General features: G+C 51.2%; 2 protein-coding genes across 12 annotated transcripts; one reads left to right on the top strand and one right to left on the bottom strand.

Annotated features, from left to right (window-relative positions):
• The first annotated feature begins 7,349 nt into the window (after window positions 1-7,349).
• On the top strand, window positions 7,350-13,435 carry B4GALT3 (beta-1,4-galactosyltransferase 3). Of its 4 annotated transcripts, none has more exons than XM_027095232.1 (8): window positions 7,350-7,515; window positions 8,342-8,487; window positions 8,833-9,107; window positions 9,639-9,874; window positions 10,820-11,010; window positions 11,119-11,241; window positions 12,430-12,534; window positions 12,668-13,432. In XM_027095232.1, the coding sequence occupies exons 3-8, from the start codon at window positions 8,846-8,848 to the stop codon at window positions 12,939-12,941; spliced, it is 1,191 nt and encodes a 396-aa protein (XP_026951033.1). In that variant the 5' UTR covers window positions 7,350-7,515; window positions 8,342-8,487; window positions 8,833-8,845; the 3' UTR covers window positions 12,942-13,432. The 4 variants fall into 4 exon arrangements, with proteins under 4 accessions (XP_026951033.1, XP_026951032.1, XP_026951030.1 ...); XM_027095231.1 differs by having other exon boundaries at window positions 7,445-7,515; window positions 7,940-8,487; window positions 12,668-13,435; XM_027095229.1 differs by lacking the exon at window positions 7,350-7,515 and adding an exon at window positions 7,523-8,083 and having other exon boundaries at window positions 12,668-13,435.
• Window positions 13,436-13,527: 92 nt separating this feature from the next.
• Window positions 13,528-17,511, bottom strand: PPOX (protoporphyrinogen oxidase). Of its 8 annotated transcripts, none has more exons than XM_027095220.1 (13): window positions 17,292-17,511; window positions 17,025-17,119; window positions 16,731-16,865; window positions 16,482-16,597; window positions 16,170-16,302; window positions 15,726-15,870; window positions 15,426-15,616; window positions 14,706-14,766; window positions 14,404-14,522; window positions 14,216-14,326; window positions 13,967-14,116; window positions 13,830-13,872; window positions 13,528-13,746 (listed from the first exon to the last, which is right to left on the bottom strand). In XM_027095220.1, the coding sequence occupies exons 2-13, from the start codon at window positions 17,109-17,111 to the stop codon at window positions 13,604-13,606; spliced, it is 1,434 nt and encodes a 477-aa protein (XP_026951021.1). In that variant the 5' UTR covers window positions 17,112-17,119; window positions 17,292-17,511; the 3' UTR covers window positions 13,528-13,603. The 8 variants fall into 8 exon arrangements, with proteins under 8 accessions (XP_026951021.1, XP_026951022.1, XP_026951025.1 ...); XM_027095222.1 differs by having other exon boundaries at window positions 13,529-13,746; window positions 13,967-14,135; window positions 17,292-17,494; XM_027095221.1 differs by having other exon boundaries at window positions 17,025-17,508.
• Window positions 17,512-18,166: the final 655 nt, after the last annotated feature.

Here is an 18,166-nt window from a genome sequence, read left to right as displayed (position 1 = left end):
CTCGGCTCCACTGTCCATGGAGTCCGCGGTGCATTTGAGGGTGGCAAGGATCTGCGTCAGCGGTGCCTGCCCTTGTCCCCCAGGCCCAATTCCTTTGGTTGGCAGAACCCTAGCCTGGATTTTGAAGGATTGTCAGAGAAAGGACAATTCTGTCCCTGATCTCTGGAGGCTCCCAAACACATGGAGGCGTAATAAACACTCGGCTACAAGCACAATTGACAAGAACACGAATGTGAAAGGTAACTAGAACACTGCCGTCAAAACAAACAAGCGCTTAGTAATGAGAGTGCTAGTTGAGGGCGTTGGGGGAAGCTGTTATAGAAAGAGCACTGGAGCAGGAACCGATGGGTCTGAATCTCAGCTGGGGTTCAGCATCTTCCCAGCTGGTAGTGGTGGGTAAGTCACAGATGCTTAGCCTTAGGTTGCTCATGTGTGTAATGGGGCTAAAACATACCTGTTCCCACAGGGTTGTTCTGAACAAATGTTACAGTATTTTCAAAATAGTGTAGGCTGTACCCGTGTGAGAAAATAGTGAAGGATGCACCCATAAGAAGTTATCCTTATGACTACTGAGTGACTGGTACAGGATCCCCAGAATCAACCAGCGTAAACCCAGCAGACTTCTTTGAAGATGTGATGTTAGAATGGATTTAATAAGAGGAGTAGGGGATAATCCGGAGGGAAAAAAAAAAAAAGCATGGAGAGGGAGCTGAGGCGAGGGGGAGCCAGGTGTTCAGTGGTGGCGGAAATCAGTTCTACTTTTCCGTCTGAGCAGGTGACTCTGCTTAAGGGAACAGGGTTGGGAAAGGGCAGCAGGTGGACCCTGCAAGAATTTAGAGTCTTGACTGGTAGTAGCAGGACTGCTAGGGATTGGAGAGGGGCTGAATGTGGAGGTGAAGGAGGAGCTATAGGTAAAGAAGACCCTGAGGAGGGAGTGGAAGAGGGGGAAATGGGGGAACTAGGGGTGCTTCACTCTGCCGTAGTAGCTCTTAGCTGGGCTGCCCAGCACTGCTCGGGATATAGTGCTGGGACTAGGGGATTAAGGCAAGCCGTGGAGAGTGTAGCAGTTGTGTACACTCTGCTCACTGGGGCTGGGCTTCGCTGCTCAACTTCTGTACGAGGCAACGCCTTACACGGTGCCCTGGACTTTAAGCCATGGAGAGTGTAGCAGTTGTGTACACTCTGCTCACTGGGGCTGGGCTTCGCTGCTCAACTTCTGTACGAGGCAGCGCCTTACACGGTGCCCTGGACTTTGTACCACCAAGTATGGCATTTACTCCCTTGGCAGCACTGGGAACAGGGCAGCCCCCTACTCTGCTCGGCCTCCTTTCTTCCGTATGCATGGCCCCCACTGCTGTGCTTGGGCCCAGGCCCTTCCTCCTGTCCTCCTACCAACCAGGCTAGAGGAGGGAGAAACAGGAGAGTGGGACAAGGCCAGAGCGATCTTCAACTATTTCATCTGATTAGCAGAATTGGACCACCAATAACATGTTTATAGACAGACCTTAATACTATGAGCTGATGGTACAATAAGCAGAGTTCTGTGCTAAGTAGATGTAAAGTACAAACGCCAACAATACACACATAAGATGCTCACTGCAATCTGGGGGAAGGTTCTGTACTATGCCTCCACAAAGAGAAATATTGGATGGTACAAAGAACTGTATGATAAGGGCAAATGGAACCGTACAGAGATTGATGCCTGGGCTTAATGGGCTATGAGGGTTAAGGAGGGTGAGTCTTGGGCTGGACCTTGAGGAACAGGTAACCATGGTAGCCCTTCTTACATTTCTTTAGTGCCTACGGTAATAAATCACTTATACAAATTACTTTAAGAGAAAGCCCTTTACTCACTGAGTAAGCTTCTGACTGCCATGAAGCCGTTTTTCCCAGAAAGTTACTGAGTTTAGAGGACATCTGTGTGATTGGATGGGTGGGGGCGGGGGGGAGGCATACAGTGAAAGAGAAGAGAAGACAGAGCTGCTCCTCAAAGAGAATTGATGGGTATCCTGGCCCTAAATCCCTAGCAAGGCCTCACCCCTTCCTGGAATGTTCTCGCCCATACCACCCTTCCCAGACCCAGGCTGTAGACTGCCTAATATCCCGATGTCAGAGGTCCAACAAGTTCTTGCTATGGATGTGGGGAGAGCATTATTGCCTTCATGGGTCTGAGCTGGGATGTGGGTGTACAAGCAGGAGGAGAAACAGGAATAACAGGAAGGAAGAAGGCATGGAGACAGTTCAAGTATCTGGTCCTTAAGGGAAAAAGAATGGTGATGAGCTGGAGGAAGAAGAGTCAGTGACTGCTGAGAGAACCCCGTCCCTGCAGAAGTTCAAGGAGAGATGGACAACTATTTTATGGGATGGCAAGTGTGCCTGTGTGTTCAAGGTGGGGGAAGAGGTCGAAACAGTAACTGTGAGTTGGGCCAATTTCTCTAAGTCCTTTCTGTCCCTGAGATTCTCGACTTCAGTGATTAGAGCGGAGGAAATCTGGGCATTTGTCCAACCCCTATCTGTGTGGTGGGGGTGAGAGAGCCAGCATTCCTGAGGGGTGCCGTGGGACCAGCTACTCGGTTACATTTCTACTCCATCTCTGGCTCCACTTGTTTAATCTCCATACGGTATTACAGTGTTTGGTTTTCTGAAATACCAGATTGATAGTAATTGACAAAACCAGCATCCCATTGGTCAGGACTTGTGGGGGAGGAAGGGGGAAGAAAGTAGAACTTAACGTAGTAACATTTTATTGGCTCAGACGATGCCTCTGAACAAGTTGAACACCTTCCCCGTTGACTGTCGCTGGGGGCAAGCTAAAATCATTGGCAGCAAGAGTAACCAGCTGACAGCTGCAGGAAACCACCACTTCTAAAAATGCTCAGAAAGAGGCAGATGAGGGGAGGGGGGGAACAACAATTCCAAACAACTTCCTCAGATAGGACCTTATATGGGGACAGGCCCAGAGTACTTAAGTAGCTTTAGGAAGGAAAGGGAGGGGAGGAAGTATAGATTGAAGGCATCCCTCACAGTCTTTGAGCAATCAATAACAGGCCCTACAAACCCAGTAATAGACAAATACACAGTGACACACATTGACATACACACGTCCAACTCCATAGAGATACGTTAGCACATTCTCTTGATAATGTAGATGCAAATAAGCATTGAGAAGCTGAAAATGTGAGAACTGGGGCCTGAAAACGGGTCAGAGGAAATATATTAACTGACCTAATTCCCCAGTGAGAATGAATTGTTCATCCCACTTATTGGTTCAATAAATAAGCCATTTTGTTATAAACTAGAATCAAATCATTCTCTCACAGTGTCTGGAAAGGACACAGATTTTTGGAGTCAGACTGAATCTAAGCTTCGCAAGAGCCAGGATGTCATGGCATGATCTTAAATTACTTGATCTCTGTGAGCCTCAGTTTCTTTATCTGTAAAATGGGTATATTACCACCTGCGTTATGGAGAGGTTGTCAGAACTTAAGAACATAATGATGTAAATGCTTGGCCCTGTGTGTGGCTTCTAGTAAGTGTCAATACATGCTGATTCTCTTCCCCTCAAATCTCTTCCGTTCCCTGTTCCCTTCCCACTCCTGCATTGGCCTGAGAAAATAAGTATACCAAGGAACTTTCTAGGTCAGATCTAAAATGGGCTATTTTGTAGAATTTGTGCCAAAAGTTGTAGGTTACTTTCAGGGGATAATAAAGAGGAAGACATGGTCTCTGTCCTCAGAGAGTTCATAGTCTGGTGGCTAAGACAGTCAGGTAAGACAAAGATTCCAGACCTGTGTGATAGGTGCCATGATAGAAGAGGCGCAATAGAATATGGGGTCAAGGAAGTGTTCCTGGAGGAGGTGTCTGTCTCCCCTTCTAGAAGTAAGCTATAAGGGCTTTTGGAGAGTAGGGTAGTGGTGGAAGGTGTGCTTGCTAGTTCAGCTCCCAGGCTCTGCTCTGCTCTGCAAAATCAAAGTAAAGTGAACAGACTTGAAGCTGGTGGATAATACTGTAAAGCAACTGAGTCGAGTTGGAAGGGGTAGTTTTGGGGAGAAGTTACCATCTCGGTAGAAAATGTTAAGTGGGGGAGAGAGGATTTTAAAGACATTGAGCTGTGTATTAAAATGTGCTCCTGCTTCACTCTCCCCTCCCCCATCCTCTGATGTTTCCTTGAGAAACTAAGTAAAGATTTAAATTATGTTAAATTAGTTTTTTTTATTACTAGACTGCGTTTCTTCTGTTATGTTGTGTGTCATGACTGGGCCTCTAGAGGCCCCAGGATTTATTCAGAATACAGAAAGATCGGATGTTGTGGTGGAAACCAGCATACCAGAATTTAAGGTTTCAGAAACTAGCAATTCTAGGGGATGACTAAGCCCAGGATGCGGCCAGGGTGAAAAAGAGTAGAGATGAAGGTTCTTGAAAACGGGGAGCTTGCAAATGAATGTAGAGGAGTTATCAGAAGATGGTAGATAGGAGGGATAAGAAGGTGAAGTCAGTTTTACAAGAGTAGAACACCGTGGAGGAGCAGAGGCTGAGGAAGGGTCCTCTAGAAGAACTACATTTCAAGTTTCTGTATGTCTGTCTTTTCCACTACACAGTGAGATCTTTAAAAAAAATAAAAAACAAAAAATGAGGGCTTTTACTTGGCTCTTACTTTGTGCTCAAAATCAGATGTATTGAATATCTGCTGTCTGCTGGCCCTTTTCCATAATTCTCACTAATTATCACAAAACCACTTAAGATGGGTTCACTGTGTGGATGAAACCCAGAGAGTGTATTGCTCAACATCACACAGCCAGTGGGTTTCAAAGCTGCCATTGTATTCAAATCCAGTATTATCTAATTCTGAGCCTCCATAGGCACTCAAACTCATGAGGTCCAAAGTTGAACTTGTCATCTCTACTGTTTCCCCCAAATGTGCCTCTTCTAAGTTTTTCTTTTGCAGTACGCAGGCCTCTCACTGTTGTGGCCTCTCCCGTTGCGGAGCACAGGCTCCGGACGCGCAGGCTCAGCGGCCATGGCTCACGGGCCCAGCCGCTCCGCGGCATGTGGGATCTTCCCGGACCGGGGCACAAACCCGTGCCCCCTGCATCAGCAGGCGGACTCCCAACCACTGCGCCACCAGGGAAGCCCACCTCTTCTAAGTTTTGTTTCTCATTAAATGTCGCCACCATCCACCCAGTGATCCACATTAGAAATCTGGGAGTCGAGACCTCCCTGGTGGTCCAATGGTTAAGACTCTGTGGTCGCAATGCAGGGGGCCCAGGTTCTATCCCTGGTCAGGGAACTAGATCCCACATGCCACAACTAAGACCAGGCACAGCCAAATAAATTACTTACTTACTTAATTCATTAATTAAAAAAAAGAAATCTGGGAGTCCTCTTGGAGTCTTCTAACTCCCTGACTTGACACATCCAGCCAATCACCAAGTCCTATTTGCCTCCTAAAAGTTCTCAAAGGTGTCCTCTTCCTTCCAGTCCCACTGATATTACCTTGTTTTGCATGAGTTTCATCTCACTCCTGGATTGCTGCAGTAACCTCCTTGATAGGTCTCTGCTTCCAGTCTTGACCACTCCAATCATGCTCCTCGTTTCCACCGGAGTAAAATTCCTAGTTCTGATCGTAGCACCCTCTGTTTAGAGCACTTTAAGGCCTTCTTCTTGCCCACAGGATAAAACTCAATCTCTTTCAATGTGGTTTATGGAGTCTTTCATTATCTGTCACCTATTTACCTCTTCAGTTTCATCTTTCACCATTCCCCTGACTCTATCGTTTAGCCTATTGATCCATTTTTTAATTTCCCCAGCTCCCTAATTTCTTCCTCATTTCCAGACTTTTGCACTGTGGTTTCCTGTGTCTAGAACGCTATTCACCTGTTAAAAGATAATTTTCAGAAAAGGGTAAAATTATGACTCTCACACTGTTAAAGAAAAAATTATTCTGACACTTGTTAAAATGGTAAGAAAGACTTTATTCAGGACTATTGCAGTAGGTGCCAAGGCTATCCCAATCAGAGAGAGATTGGGTTCAACTCTGAATACAGTTAAGGACAGATGGATAGTTATAGCCAATGAGCAGAATGAGTCAGTAGACGGAAAATTACATCAAGAGTAGGGAGACTCTTGCTCAACCAACTTAGAATTCTTGCTAAAGGCAGGCCAGGGTGATCAGAAATTAAGGGTGAGGGGATTCTTGCTAAAGTGACTTAGCAGGATTCTTGATAAAAATGGCTATAGGCCCAAGGATGAGGTCTATTAGAAAAGAGGGCTCAGGGGAGCCTGTCTAAAATTTGGTCAAGGAGAGAGTTTTTGTCAATACACGTATAAAAATGAACACCTGTTAAAGATTTTATTTAACTCATAAGGAAACCAGCAGATGTTATAACTCGTTAAAAAAAAAATCTAAAGAACAGACACATTTACAGATCAGAAATAAAGAAATATGAAAATGGAGGCAAAATTGTTTTGTTTTGTTTTGTTTTTCCCACAATGTGGGGGGGCGGGGTGAGGAGGGGAGTAGGGGGTTAATTGAACCTCTCTCAGACAGGACAGAATTTGCATGTGGATCAGTTAACCTACACAGAATTGTAAAATAGCTCCATGGAGACTGAATCTTTTAAAACAGAAGGACATGCTATAGACAAGTCCTTCAGGTTTCCCATTAGTCATCATTTCTTCTGGGAAACCTTTTCCAAACTTCAACTTGTGAATGAGGTGCAATTTTTAGGCTATCATATTTATCACACTATATTGTGTACAACTACCCTGACCCCCTTCACCCCCACCCCGACCCCGCACAAAAGAACATGAGCTTTTTGAGGCAGACACTGCGAGTTATTTAAGTTTCCTCAGTGTGATGATCTGCTTCTAAGTAGAAGCCACAAGATAAAACATATTGCATATTAACGAAGCGTCCATCTGCCCTTCCCTCCACACTCAACGTTTCCTTGTTTTATTAACCATTTCTATTTCAAGGCCTGCGGGATACCTTGGGGATACAAAAATGCGCCAGAGGAGTCTGCAACGATGTACCCTGAGCAAGAAATAATTTTGATAATAAGTGGCACTAGATTAAAGGGGGCGCCGCTGACACACTGGGAAAGGGGCTCAGGTCAACTTCGGGCGATAGTGAGGTCTTCCGATGCACCGGCCTCTCAGTACGTCTTGGCCCCGAGAAAGGTCCTGGTTTGACTTGATGTTTTCACAAGTCTGAGGGGTGAGGGGTGAGGGGTGAGGGGTGGGTGGTGGAATCCCGTTGGAAGTCGGTCCGGTGGGGATGAGCCCCCGCGCCTTCTCCCGAGGGATCGAGCCCCGAGAAGCCCGCACGATACCTTCAACCGTGCCCCACAGGCCGCGCGGGGCTCAGACCCCGCGCTTCGCGGGCCGGGGCGGCTCCACCCTAGGCCCCGCCCCGTGACGCGAGGCCCCGCCCCCGAAGCTCCCGCTTCCAAGATGGCGGCAGCGGTTTCTTTCCGGCTGTCGGGGTGATGGTGAAGACTGGCTGCAGAAGGTCAGGTGTGTGGTCTGGGGCTGGTGGGGTGAGAGGCACGGGAGAAAGGTTCGGGAAATTGGGAAGGTGAGAAGTTTTGGGTAAAGGCTGGAGACAGCCTTGAGCAGGGAGGGGGACGTAAGTGCAAGTATGGACAGAGGCCGGTGGGCTCACATTGCAAGGCAGAGCAAACGCAGGAGGAGATTGGGGTGGGATGAGGGTGCTCCGAAACAACTGGGCTGTAAGCCCCTGCAGAGCACTGACCACGCCCCTCTAGGTGAGCTAGCCCAGGTATCTCTGACAGGTTCTGCCCAGCCCTCCATCTCCCTATCTCATTTCACCAATAACCCCTGATCCCCACCTCCGATAGGACCGGGGAAAGGTAGAAAAAGGTAGGGGATGCTACCCCCATCCTATTCCCCGCCGCGCTGCAAGGTTGTTTGCATGCAGCTCCCAGGTGGTCACGCTCCCTGCACCTGCAGAGCTAGCTCCCAGAAACGTGAAGAACGGAAAGGAGCCAGTTTTTTCCGCCTCCCTGGGTTCTCTTGAGGCCACTCCACAGTCCTGTTAAGACTGCCTCACCCCCTGGCGAAAGTAAGATCTCCGATAGCTTCCCTTTCCCCATTCTCCAAACAGGTTGGTCCTGCTGGGGTGGAGGATGGTTAAGTACAGAGTGAATCTGACACGCTAGAGGGTTACGGGGGAGAGGCCAGGGACCTACCATCTACTGCTGCACCCCTTTTCTCTCCAACCACTTTCCTTCCCTTCCCCAACTGGGAAACCGGCTTCACCCTGATCCTCGTGTCTGCCCCTCTGCGGGTGGCTGGCTATCCTTGACCACTTCTGTTTCAGCTGGTCCTAAGATTGCTGTTGGAGTGCTGGATGGAGCCTTTCTCTGTCCTCTGTGACATTTCCAATTTTATATAATGCCTCACATCTCTGCTCCCCCGGGACCCCGTGGAGTCCCCGTGACCCTGAAGAAGACAGCTTGAACCTAGGTGAGTCTATCTCTACCCCCTCTAAAATTGGAAGGGAGGTTCTCCAGAGAATGCTCTGAAATGGCCTTGGGACATGAATGATGTAAGCATTCTTGGGGACTGATAGTAGGTGATAGGAGTGGTTTGAGGGAGGGGTGGAGGAGAGTGAAACTTGGGCTGGAAGTGACAGGTGGTAGGTCTGATAGTGGTAGCATTCTATTTCTTTCCATTCATCTGTGTGCTCCCTTCTGTGACTTTGTTCTTTTCCTCTTTACCCCTTTACCCCTTCATCCATGCCCAATGATCTCTTTCTGCTGGCTTGCTCTCTTCCTGCCTGCCCCAGCACTCTCCTCTCTCCCTCTCCAGACTACACCCCAGGATGCTGCGGAGGCTGCTGGAGCGACCCTGCACTCTGGCCCTGCTTGTGGGCTCCCAGCTGGCTGTCATGATGTACCTGTCGCTGGGGGGTTTCCGAAGCCTCAGCGCTCTATTTGGCCGAGAGCAGGAGCCGACATTTGACTACTCTCATCCCCATGATGTCTACAGTAACCTCAGTCACCTGCCTGGGGCCCCTGTTGCCCCAGGGGGCCCCCCAGCTCCTCAAGGTCTGCCCTACTGTCCAGAACGATCTCCTCTCTTAGGTGAGTGCAGAAGGAAGGCAGAAGTGAAGGCGAGGCCAAGGTGTGGGGACAGGGAGGCTTGGACAGGCATAGGATGGCAGGAGTGGGTCTTAGAACAGGAGGCTCACGTAACTGGAAGGGAGGCTGAGGTTGAGATAGAATGGACTCTAAATTTGGAGTTTCGACTGGGCTCTTGGGTTGAGCCACAGCCCACTTAAGGGCTCTTCTTGCCTTGGGCTAGGACTTGCTTCTTTTGTAGATCACTCCTAGTTTAGTGAGTTAGTTGGAAGTCCATCTGTTCTCTCCATCCCCTAACTGTAAGCTTCTAACCTTGTGAGGCAGGGGGAAGTTATGGAACCCTCAAATAAGAAGGTAGTCTAGGTAAGGAGCCTTCACCTTCCAGACTTTGCAAAGCTGTCCCAGTGATGGGGAACTCAAGGTCTTGTGAGGTTTCTGAGCAAGCCCTTGGGGGAGCTGAGCCCCAGAATAAGACTGCCAGGGACAGTTCTTCTTGCCCTTCTAATCCCTGACCTTGCCATTCCCTCCCAACAGTGGGTCCCGTGTCCGTGTCCTTTAGCCCAGTGCCGTCACTGGCAGAGATTGTGGAGAGGAATCCCCGGGTGGAACCGGGGGGCCGGTACCGCCCTGCAGGGTGTGAGCCCCGGTCCCGAACAGCCATCATTGTGCCCCATCGTGCCCGGGAGCACCACCTGCGCCTGCTGCTCTACCACCTGCACCCGTTCCTGCAACGTCAACAGCTTGCTTATGGCATCTATGTCATCCACCAGGTACCCCCAATTCCCATACCCTTCTGATTTTCTTTCTTATAAGGAAGCCTCAAACAAATTCCACTCCACTCTCATATAATGGATCCCTAAAATAATTTTAAGAGGGGCAGACAAAAAAAAAAAAGAGGGTCAGACTGTTGAATGTGAGAAAGCAGGGGGCTTCCCTGGTGGGGCAGTGGTTAAGAATCCGCCTGCCGATGCAGGGGACACAGGTTCAAGCCCTGTCCGGGAAGATCCCACATGCCACGGAGCAGCTAAGTCCATGCACCACAACTACTGAGCCTGCACTCTAGAGCCCATGAGCCACAACTACTGAGCCCGCGCGCCTAGAGCCCATGCTCCGCAACAAAAGAAGCCACCGCGACAAAGAGTAGCCCCCGCTCACCGCAACTAGAGAAAGCCTGCGTGCAGCAACAAAGACCCAATGCAGCCCTAAAAAAAAAAAAAAAAAAAAATACATACACACACACACACACACACACATATATAAAAAGAAAGCAGCAGCTGGCACTGCTCTGCCAACGTGTTAGTCGCATACTTCTCCTTAAGGATATTCCCACTGTCCTATAATCTTCCATGATTTTTCCGTTCTTGAATTTGGAAGTGGATAGATTTGGGCTAAAATTCTGGGTTCTGCCACTTGTTCCATATGTCACCTTGAGCAGGATCCCCAACCTGCTAAAATGAGGCAAAGAGTGATAACTAATGTACCACCTGTTCCACATGGCTGGTTTGCTGTCGGGATTAAATGCTAAATAGCAGCATGTAAGTGTCAGGCACATACTGATGCTCAAAAAATTTTTTGTTGAATGAAAAAACAAAGACGTTGTCTTTCTCTTCATTCTCCTTGTCCCATATCCCACTTTGATTTCCCTCTTTTCACTTTTATGCTTCTTTTCCATGCTACCTATAGACCTAGTTTGGTCCTCCGCCATTATCTTCCAGGCTGGAAATGGAACATTTAACAGGGCAAAGCTGCTGAATGTTGGGGTGCGGGAGGCCCTGCGTGATGAAGAATGGGACTGCTTGTTCTTGCATGATGTGGACCTCTTGCCAGAGAACGACCACAATCTGTATGTGTGTGACCCCCGAGGACCCCGGCATGTTGCTGTTGCCATGAACAAGTTTGGATACAGGTAGAGGGCATGAGAGGGTACTGGAAGCAGGAATTCCACCACCCAGTGGAAGAAGGGGGGATGGCCCCCCAGAAGACTTGTGGAATCCAAGGATGTTTCTCTCCCCAGCCTCCCGTACCCTCAGTACTTTGGAGGGGTCTCGGCGCTCACTCCTGACCAGTATCTGAAGATGAATGGCTTCCCCAATGAATACTGGGGCTGGGGTGGTGAGGATGATGACATTGCTACCAGGTCAGACTCCTGCCACCACCTCCCTCCCTAACCCCAGCCTGGATCACTGTCCTGTGAGACCACCCCTAGCCATAGTCCTTTACCACTAACTTTTAGCTCCCTGGTGCTGCACTGTGCCCATTCCTCTCCCTTAGTCTTTTCAGTCTACCCAGGTCAGGCTTTGCATGCTGCTCCCCATTCTTTTATCCTTCAGTCTCTTAGATCTGGTTAGTAATGTCCCTGGGAGAGATCAGATCAGTAGACTATAGTATCATGGGATTCCAGAGCTGGAAAGGGGCCTAGAGACAGTTTAGTCCTGCCTCTGCTAGGGTTGCAGCCAAACCACACTTCCTTTCAGGGCTGGGAGAGGAGAGGCTCAGCTCCACATAGCCCAGAACCACTTTTTTTTTAAAAAAAAAAAAAAAAAAGCCTGGGCCATTGGCATGATGCCAACTTATTTTTAGCATGTGAAACATTTTGACCTTCAGCCTCAGCTGACCCAATTTCCTGTCATTTGACTATTTGACCTTGATATGCTGGACCCACTGCTTCTCCTCCCCCTTTGTCCTCGGGCATGACATCTCTATGAATTCTTGTCTTCTGTATGTGTGTAAAGCACCCAGCAATTTCTAAATGTATGTATTCTTTCAGTACCTTCCCAGGCTATCTTCACTTCTTGCTTCTGTGGGTCAGAGTGGGAGTTTGTTTCTTTCCAGGTCCTGATTACTTGGTTCCACTCTTTTCTTAACGTGGGTGGGGGGTAGGGGATGTGGCAGAGTACTCGTCTAAATAAGAATCGCTGAGCTTGGGTCTGTGACTCCCAGTCTTGCCCTCCCTTTCTGAGAAAATGGCTCCTCTCCCGGTCCTTTCCAGACTGCAGGGGCAGCTCCTGGGAGCCATTTAGGAAGCAAAGGTGGGAGGTGCAAATCTACCTCTGCCAATTGTTTAAAGGCCCCAGGGTGCCTGGCAGTAGGCCCTGAGGATCTGGATACATCCAGGCTTTTACATTCTCTTCAGCCATTTCTTTCTTTGTGTTTGACTTTCTCTCCCCTTCCAGTACTTGGCACTTCTTCTGCCTAGTTAGCAATAGCTGTTCTTTGTGTAAAGAAACGTGCAATTCCGTCCTTGCTAGCCTTAGCTCTTCTTGCTCACCTGTCAGCAGCTTTCTTCTGCTCTGGGTCCTCCAAGTTGCCCTCACTTTTCCCACAGGGTACGCCTGGCTGGGATGAAGATCTCTCGGCCCCCCACATCTGTGGGACACTATAAGATGGTGAAGCACCGAGGAGATAAGGGCAACGAGGAAAATCCCCACAGGTAGGATGGGAGGGCTGCCTGGGAATTATTACTGGATCCTCAGGATTCTGCACCCTAGCCAGGCAGTTCCTGAAGGTTCCTAGATTCCTGGCTGTTCCTTTCCAGGTCTTAGTCTCCAATCTCTAATCCTCAGATTTGACCTCCTGGTCCGAACCCGGAATTCCTGGACGCAAGATGGGATGAACTCACTGACATACCGATTGCTGGCTCGAGAGCTGGGCCCTCTCTATACCAACATCACAGCAGACATTGGAACTGACCCTCGGGGTCCTCAGACTCCCTCTGGTCCCCGTTACCCACCTGGTTCCTCCCAGGCCTTCCGTCAGGAGATGCTGCAGCGCCGGCCCCCAGCCAGGCCCGACCCTCTGCCTGCTGCCAACCACACAGCTCCCCATGGTTCACACTGACTCCTCCTTAATCATGAAACTGAATCAGAAGAGTTGTGTTCTCCCCACCCTCAGCTCCTCACTGCTCTTAGAGGGGATGTGGGGGAAATGAACTCTACTGCCGTGCTGGGGGCAGGGGCCTCTCCTCACTGCTGGACTGGAGCTGGGCTCCTCTAGCCCTGGGGGTCCCTCTTTCTAGGGTCACCAGCCAGGGCTTATGACTGTGAATCCTTGATGTCATGATTTTCTGTGATGACTCCTAGGAGTCCCCTGCCCAGGGCGTAAGAGCAGGGCTGGACCCCAAATCCCTTCCTCTTCCATGGAGAGAAGAGTGTTCTGACTTCTCCCGGGACCTCTGTGAATATTTATTCTATTTATGGTTCCCAGGAAGTGTGTTTGAAGGAAGCCCCTCCCAGGGTACTTTCTGCCAGTGCTGGAGTAGCTCCCTCTTCTGGACCTTGCTCAGGGGGCTGGGATTTTGATATATTTTCTAATAAAGGACTTTGTCTTGCCTCTGCTCCTGCTTTCTGTATCCTAAGCACCCTTTACCTACCTTTGCTCACCCACCCCACCCACGCCCACAGGAGACAGAACAGCCAGACCAAGCCACGCTCCAGCATCTTTTATTTTCATGGGTGAGAGAATCCCTGTGAGCAGGGGCAGGAAGAAGTGGGGTTTGAGGATCAACTGTTAGGTTCTGTGCCCAGGACACGGGCTGCTGCCTGGCGCCCACTCTCTATACAATCATTGACAGCAACCCCCTCATACGAGGCTCCAGCCAGAGTCAAAGGCAGCTTCTGAGCAGCCAGGAATTGGGTAGCTGACTCTGGGAAGAAAAGATAAAAGGAATGTTACAGCTGGGGGTCTATTTTCACAGCTCTTCTCAGCCCAGCTGCTTTCCCAACTTACCCAGTTTTTGCCAGTGGCCTAAAGTATACTGGGGGATACAGTTCTGGGGAGAGAAGAGGGGATACAGGGAAAGATTATCACTGATGTCCCAGGCCTGGGTAGACAATGCCTCCAGTGGGTAGCTGAGGAGTGTTTACCTTGTGTAGATGGACCAAGCAGTGACTTGGTGGCTCCTTCAGTCCTAACTGAGTGGCAGCTGCTTTCTCTGCCTCCTTTTGGAACAGCTCCTGAGATAAGACACTGCCCCTGGCTTCTAATGTCCGTAACCAGGAACCTCCCAACATCACCTAAAGAGGGAATACGGCACTGACCAGCCTGGCCTTACTACGCTGGGGCACAGAGGAGCTCTTGGGAAACTCCCACTAAGCAAAGCTGCCTTCTCTCACAGTCACTCTGAGGCCAGGGGGACTCCCATCCTGCTCAGGGAAAGCAACTGAGTCATACACGATTCCCAGGATGCCTGGGTCTTCTGAGGATGGCACCAAATGTCCAAATCCCTGGAGAAAAGGAAGAGACTGTGTCAGGAGGGAAGAGTTCCAGTTGAGCCCACATCTCCCCTTCTTCTGTGTCACACCTGGACAGGCAGACGAGCTCCTCGGTACTGCAGATTCACCACAGCCACAGACACAGCAGTGATGGTACTCAGAGCGCGAGCCAGCGGTGCCGCCTCAGCAGGGAGCAGCTTGCTGAGCACTGGAGGAGAGCAGGCAGAGGCCTGCCTCAGGAGGCATTCACACTTCAATTTTACCAACCCTCCTTGGGATTAGACTCCCACAGGGTTGACCAGTTCAGGGACATGGCATGGTCCTGCTGGCCCAGAAAGAAGCTACGTTGCCTCAACCTGGTTGGAGAAGGGGAGGGTGACCACCACATTACCTGAAGCTGGAATGGCACTAATAATGTGGTCAGCTTCCAGGTTGCTGTCCCCTAGAGACACCTGAGAGGAAGAAAACATTTAAAAGACACAGAGGGCTTCCCTGGCGGCGCAGTGGTTGAGAGTCTGCCTGCCGATGCGGGGGACGCGGGTTCATGCCCCGGTCCGGGAAGATCCCACATGCTGCGGAGCGGCTGGGCCCATGAGCCATGGCCGCTGAGCCTGCGCGTCCGGAGCCTGTGCTCCGCAGCAGGAGAGGCCACAACAGTGAGAGGCCCGCGTACCGCAAAAAAAATAAATAAATAAAATAAAATAAAAGACACAGAGATCATGGGAATTTTGCCTTAGTTTCCCAGGCAGGAGAGAGACTGGGTGCTGACTCAGGATGAACAGACTAAGTAGTCAGCACAAAAATCATCCCCCCATTACTCCAGGAAGTGGGCCAGACAAAAGCCAGTGGGCTACTCTGAAATGTTTAGTGGAGCTCAGTGGTTCTTGCCCCTAGCTGGGAGCCACTGATATATATTCTATCCACAGGTTTGGATCAAACAGGTCTTGGAGGAAGGTCCACAAATAAGGCCTAGGAATGTGGAGTAGCCCATATTTAAATAGCTTCTAGGACAGGAGAACAAGGAGAAACTCCAGTCCTGCCGGCTAAAGCATTTAGACAAAGTTGGAAACTCTAACAGACAGGTTCATTACACTCCAGGGGGCTCTCCTACCTTCCAGCACCCTTCTGCTTCGAGGCTGAGCCCACAGACTGGCTGGCCTCTGAGAACACTGACACCGCTACTAGTCAGGTGGGTGTTAAGGGCCTGAGGCAATGTCTCCAGCCCTCCACGGAGTGACCACTGGCTCCAGCGCTCAGCCCGAGCCTGGCGAATAAGTGCTGAGTCTGGCTGTGGGCCCCGCCCTGCAGAGGAGGAAGTAGAGAAGAATCATTAAAATAACACACCTTGCTTCCAGTCCCTCACTCTGGCAGTCCTTAATATCTTCAACCCTTGAACCAACTCCCCCCTCACCTGCCCCCAGCAGCAGCCCCAATAATATGGATCGATGGGTTTGCTCAGCTTGGAAGAGACTGGGAAAGCAGGACCTGATGCTGAGCTCACGGCTGTTGCCTGCAAACACTCCACGGCAAAGACTGTCCATGGCTAGAGACGCCACCTTAAGGGTGAGACTGGGATTGAGAGGCCAAGGAATAAGTTGCACTAATTTCCACTGTCCCTGCTTGGCAGAGAATAGGGGTGGGGTGGGGTTTGGTTGGAAAGCAGTCCCACTATTACAGAAGGATGGAAAGGAAATGAAGGCATTCACCCCCAACACTGAGTTTGGGGGGCTACTGGGTATGAAGAGAAGAGGGCGTTTTCAGATGATACAGAAGAGGCCCTAGTGGAAGGTTTGAGTATGGGGATCTGCAGCTGGTTTAGGAGGGGAGGGATTTGGGGGCTTCCGGGCGGTGTTACCTCAGGACCAAGGCGGCGCTGGGCGAAACTGTGCACAGTCTCATCAGGGTCTTTGCCCCGGGGCGTAGTCAACTCCTTCAGCCCAGCCCAAAACAGAGGTTTGGAGAAGGGAGGTGAAGGGCGGAGTAGCCCCCTGCATGGAGGAAGGCACAGTGAAGAGGGAGCTCTGATTTAACCCCCCAGCTCCAGGGGGTCATTTCCATTCATTTGGCCCCTTTTGCTGGGAGGGCTGACAAACTGGAAGATGAGGAAATGGAAAGGATGTGAGGATGGAAGCAGAGAAGGATGGCAGTAAAGAGGTGATAGCATTACCTGATGCCAGAGGGCAGGGCGTGCAGGGCGCCACCTACATACAGGAACCTATTCTGGGCAGCTGCATGGTCTCCCCGGACAGGCAACACTTCTGAGTCCAAGCCAAGCTCGGAAACCTGCTCCACACGTCCTCAGAAAGAGCATAAACTAAGGAAAGGACTGACCACCAAATCTACTTGCTCCCCTTCACTCTGTTCTCCAGTGAAGGTCCCTCCACAACCTCTCCTAGGCATTCCACAAGCCGCTCACCATGAGCAGGGTCCGGGCTCCCAGGACTCCCGCCGGCCGAATTCCTCGAGGTCCAAGTTCAAAGACAGCACCATCTGGCCCTCGTACCGAGCGGATCCAGCCTCCCAGGCGCTCGCTGCCCTCCACCAATACCACCTGGGGACAAGAGGGAGACACTGCGGCCTATAGCCGCGGCCGCGGCCGCGGCGGCGTAAAGGGTCAGGAGGGGAATGGGGCGGCGCATTCCCTCTTGCTGGAAATGGGAGAGGAGTATTAAAGGAGGCTCCCTCTGGCACGGAGGTGGGGGGCACTCACCTTGGGGGGACAAGGGGCCCGGCTCAGGTGGTAACTAGCGGCCAAGCCGCTGATCCCTCCGCCCAGCACGACCACGGTCCGGCCCATGGTGAAGCCTGCGGGTGTGGAGGCGATGCGGACAGGCTGACCAGAAGCACCCTGCTCTCCAGAAGACCTGCAGGTTCCGCGTTCCACCCCCGGCCATTCGCTGCTTTAGGGGAAACTAAGGCCGAGCCCGCGGATGGGGTGGTGGAACTGTGAGGTCCCCGCCCAGGGCCTAGGACTCACCCACGAGAGGAACGAGAAAAATGAGGGGAAAGGAGGAGACAGAGGTCTCAACACATCATGCCGCCGGCGTCCCAGGGGCGGGGGCTGGGAGGTGGATAAGGGCCACACCCACGCTATCTGCTAGCGCAGGGCTCTGGGCTCCGACCTGCCGCCAGTCTTCTGAAGCGCTTTCCGTCCCGCCCGCCCCCACTAGGCCTAGAGTTTCAGTCCGCTGCCTCCACCGCCCGCCCCCCTCCCAGTTTTTCGGTCTCTCCGACTCTCCGTCCACTCTATTCTCGCGGCACACTCCCGACCTTACCTTCCTGCTCCTGGATTGGTGGGTCCTGGAAGGCCCCGATCACACTCACCAATGAAAACACTGAACCGGCAGCGGCTCCTCCTCCCGCAAAGGCGGAGGGTTGGCCCCTGTAGAAGGTTGCTCTGTGGAGCTGGAGGTTAGTTAACTGTTTCGATGCCAGGTTGGAGAGAGTAGCCGTATCCATCACTGACTTCCCCTCAAGGCTGGAGCGGCGAGAGCTGCGTGCTGGTTAGCATTCCCCAGCTCGAGCTTCCCAGGCCCAGCTAGGCTGAGAACCCTGGAGGGAGGGCCTCATGAGCTTTGGTTGTAGGGAGAGTAGATAGGGACACTGGAGGCTGGTCCGTGGGGAGGTGGCTCCATAAACAGCTCCTTGATGGTAGCAACAGCCTGGACCTACGGGAGTTAGGGCGGCCCGGCAACGTACCGTGTTTATCAACAGGGGTCCTTGGGCACCTCGCTCTCGAGGGGGCAGCCCCCTACGCCGGCAAAACCCGTCTACCTAGTGCCTGCGCTCTAGCTCCAGGCTTCCCTACAGCTTCACGAGTCTCAAACTCGCCTTCCCTTTTCCTCCCAATGT

This window comes from Aethalodelphis obliquidens, unplaced genomic scaffold, assembly GCF_003676395.1.
Source record: "Aethalodelphis obliquidens isolate GAN/ISIS:26980383/991018 unplaced genomic scaffold, ASM367639v1 scaffold90, whole genome shotgun sequence".
Classification (NCBI taxonomy): Eukaryota; Metazoa; Chordata; class Mammalia; order Artiodactyla; family Delphinidae; genus Aethalodelphis; species Aethalodelphis obliquidens.
This window is presented reverse-complemented; position numbering and strand designations above follow the sequence as displayed.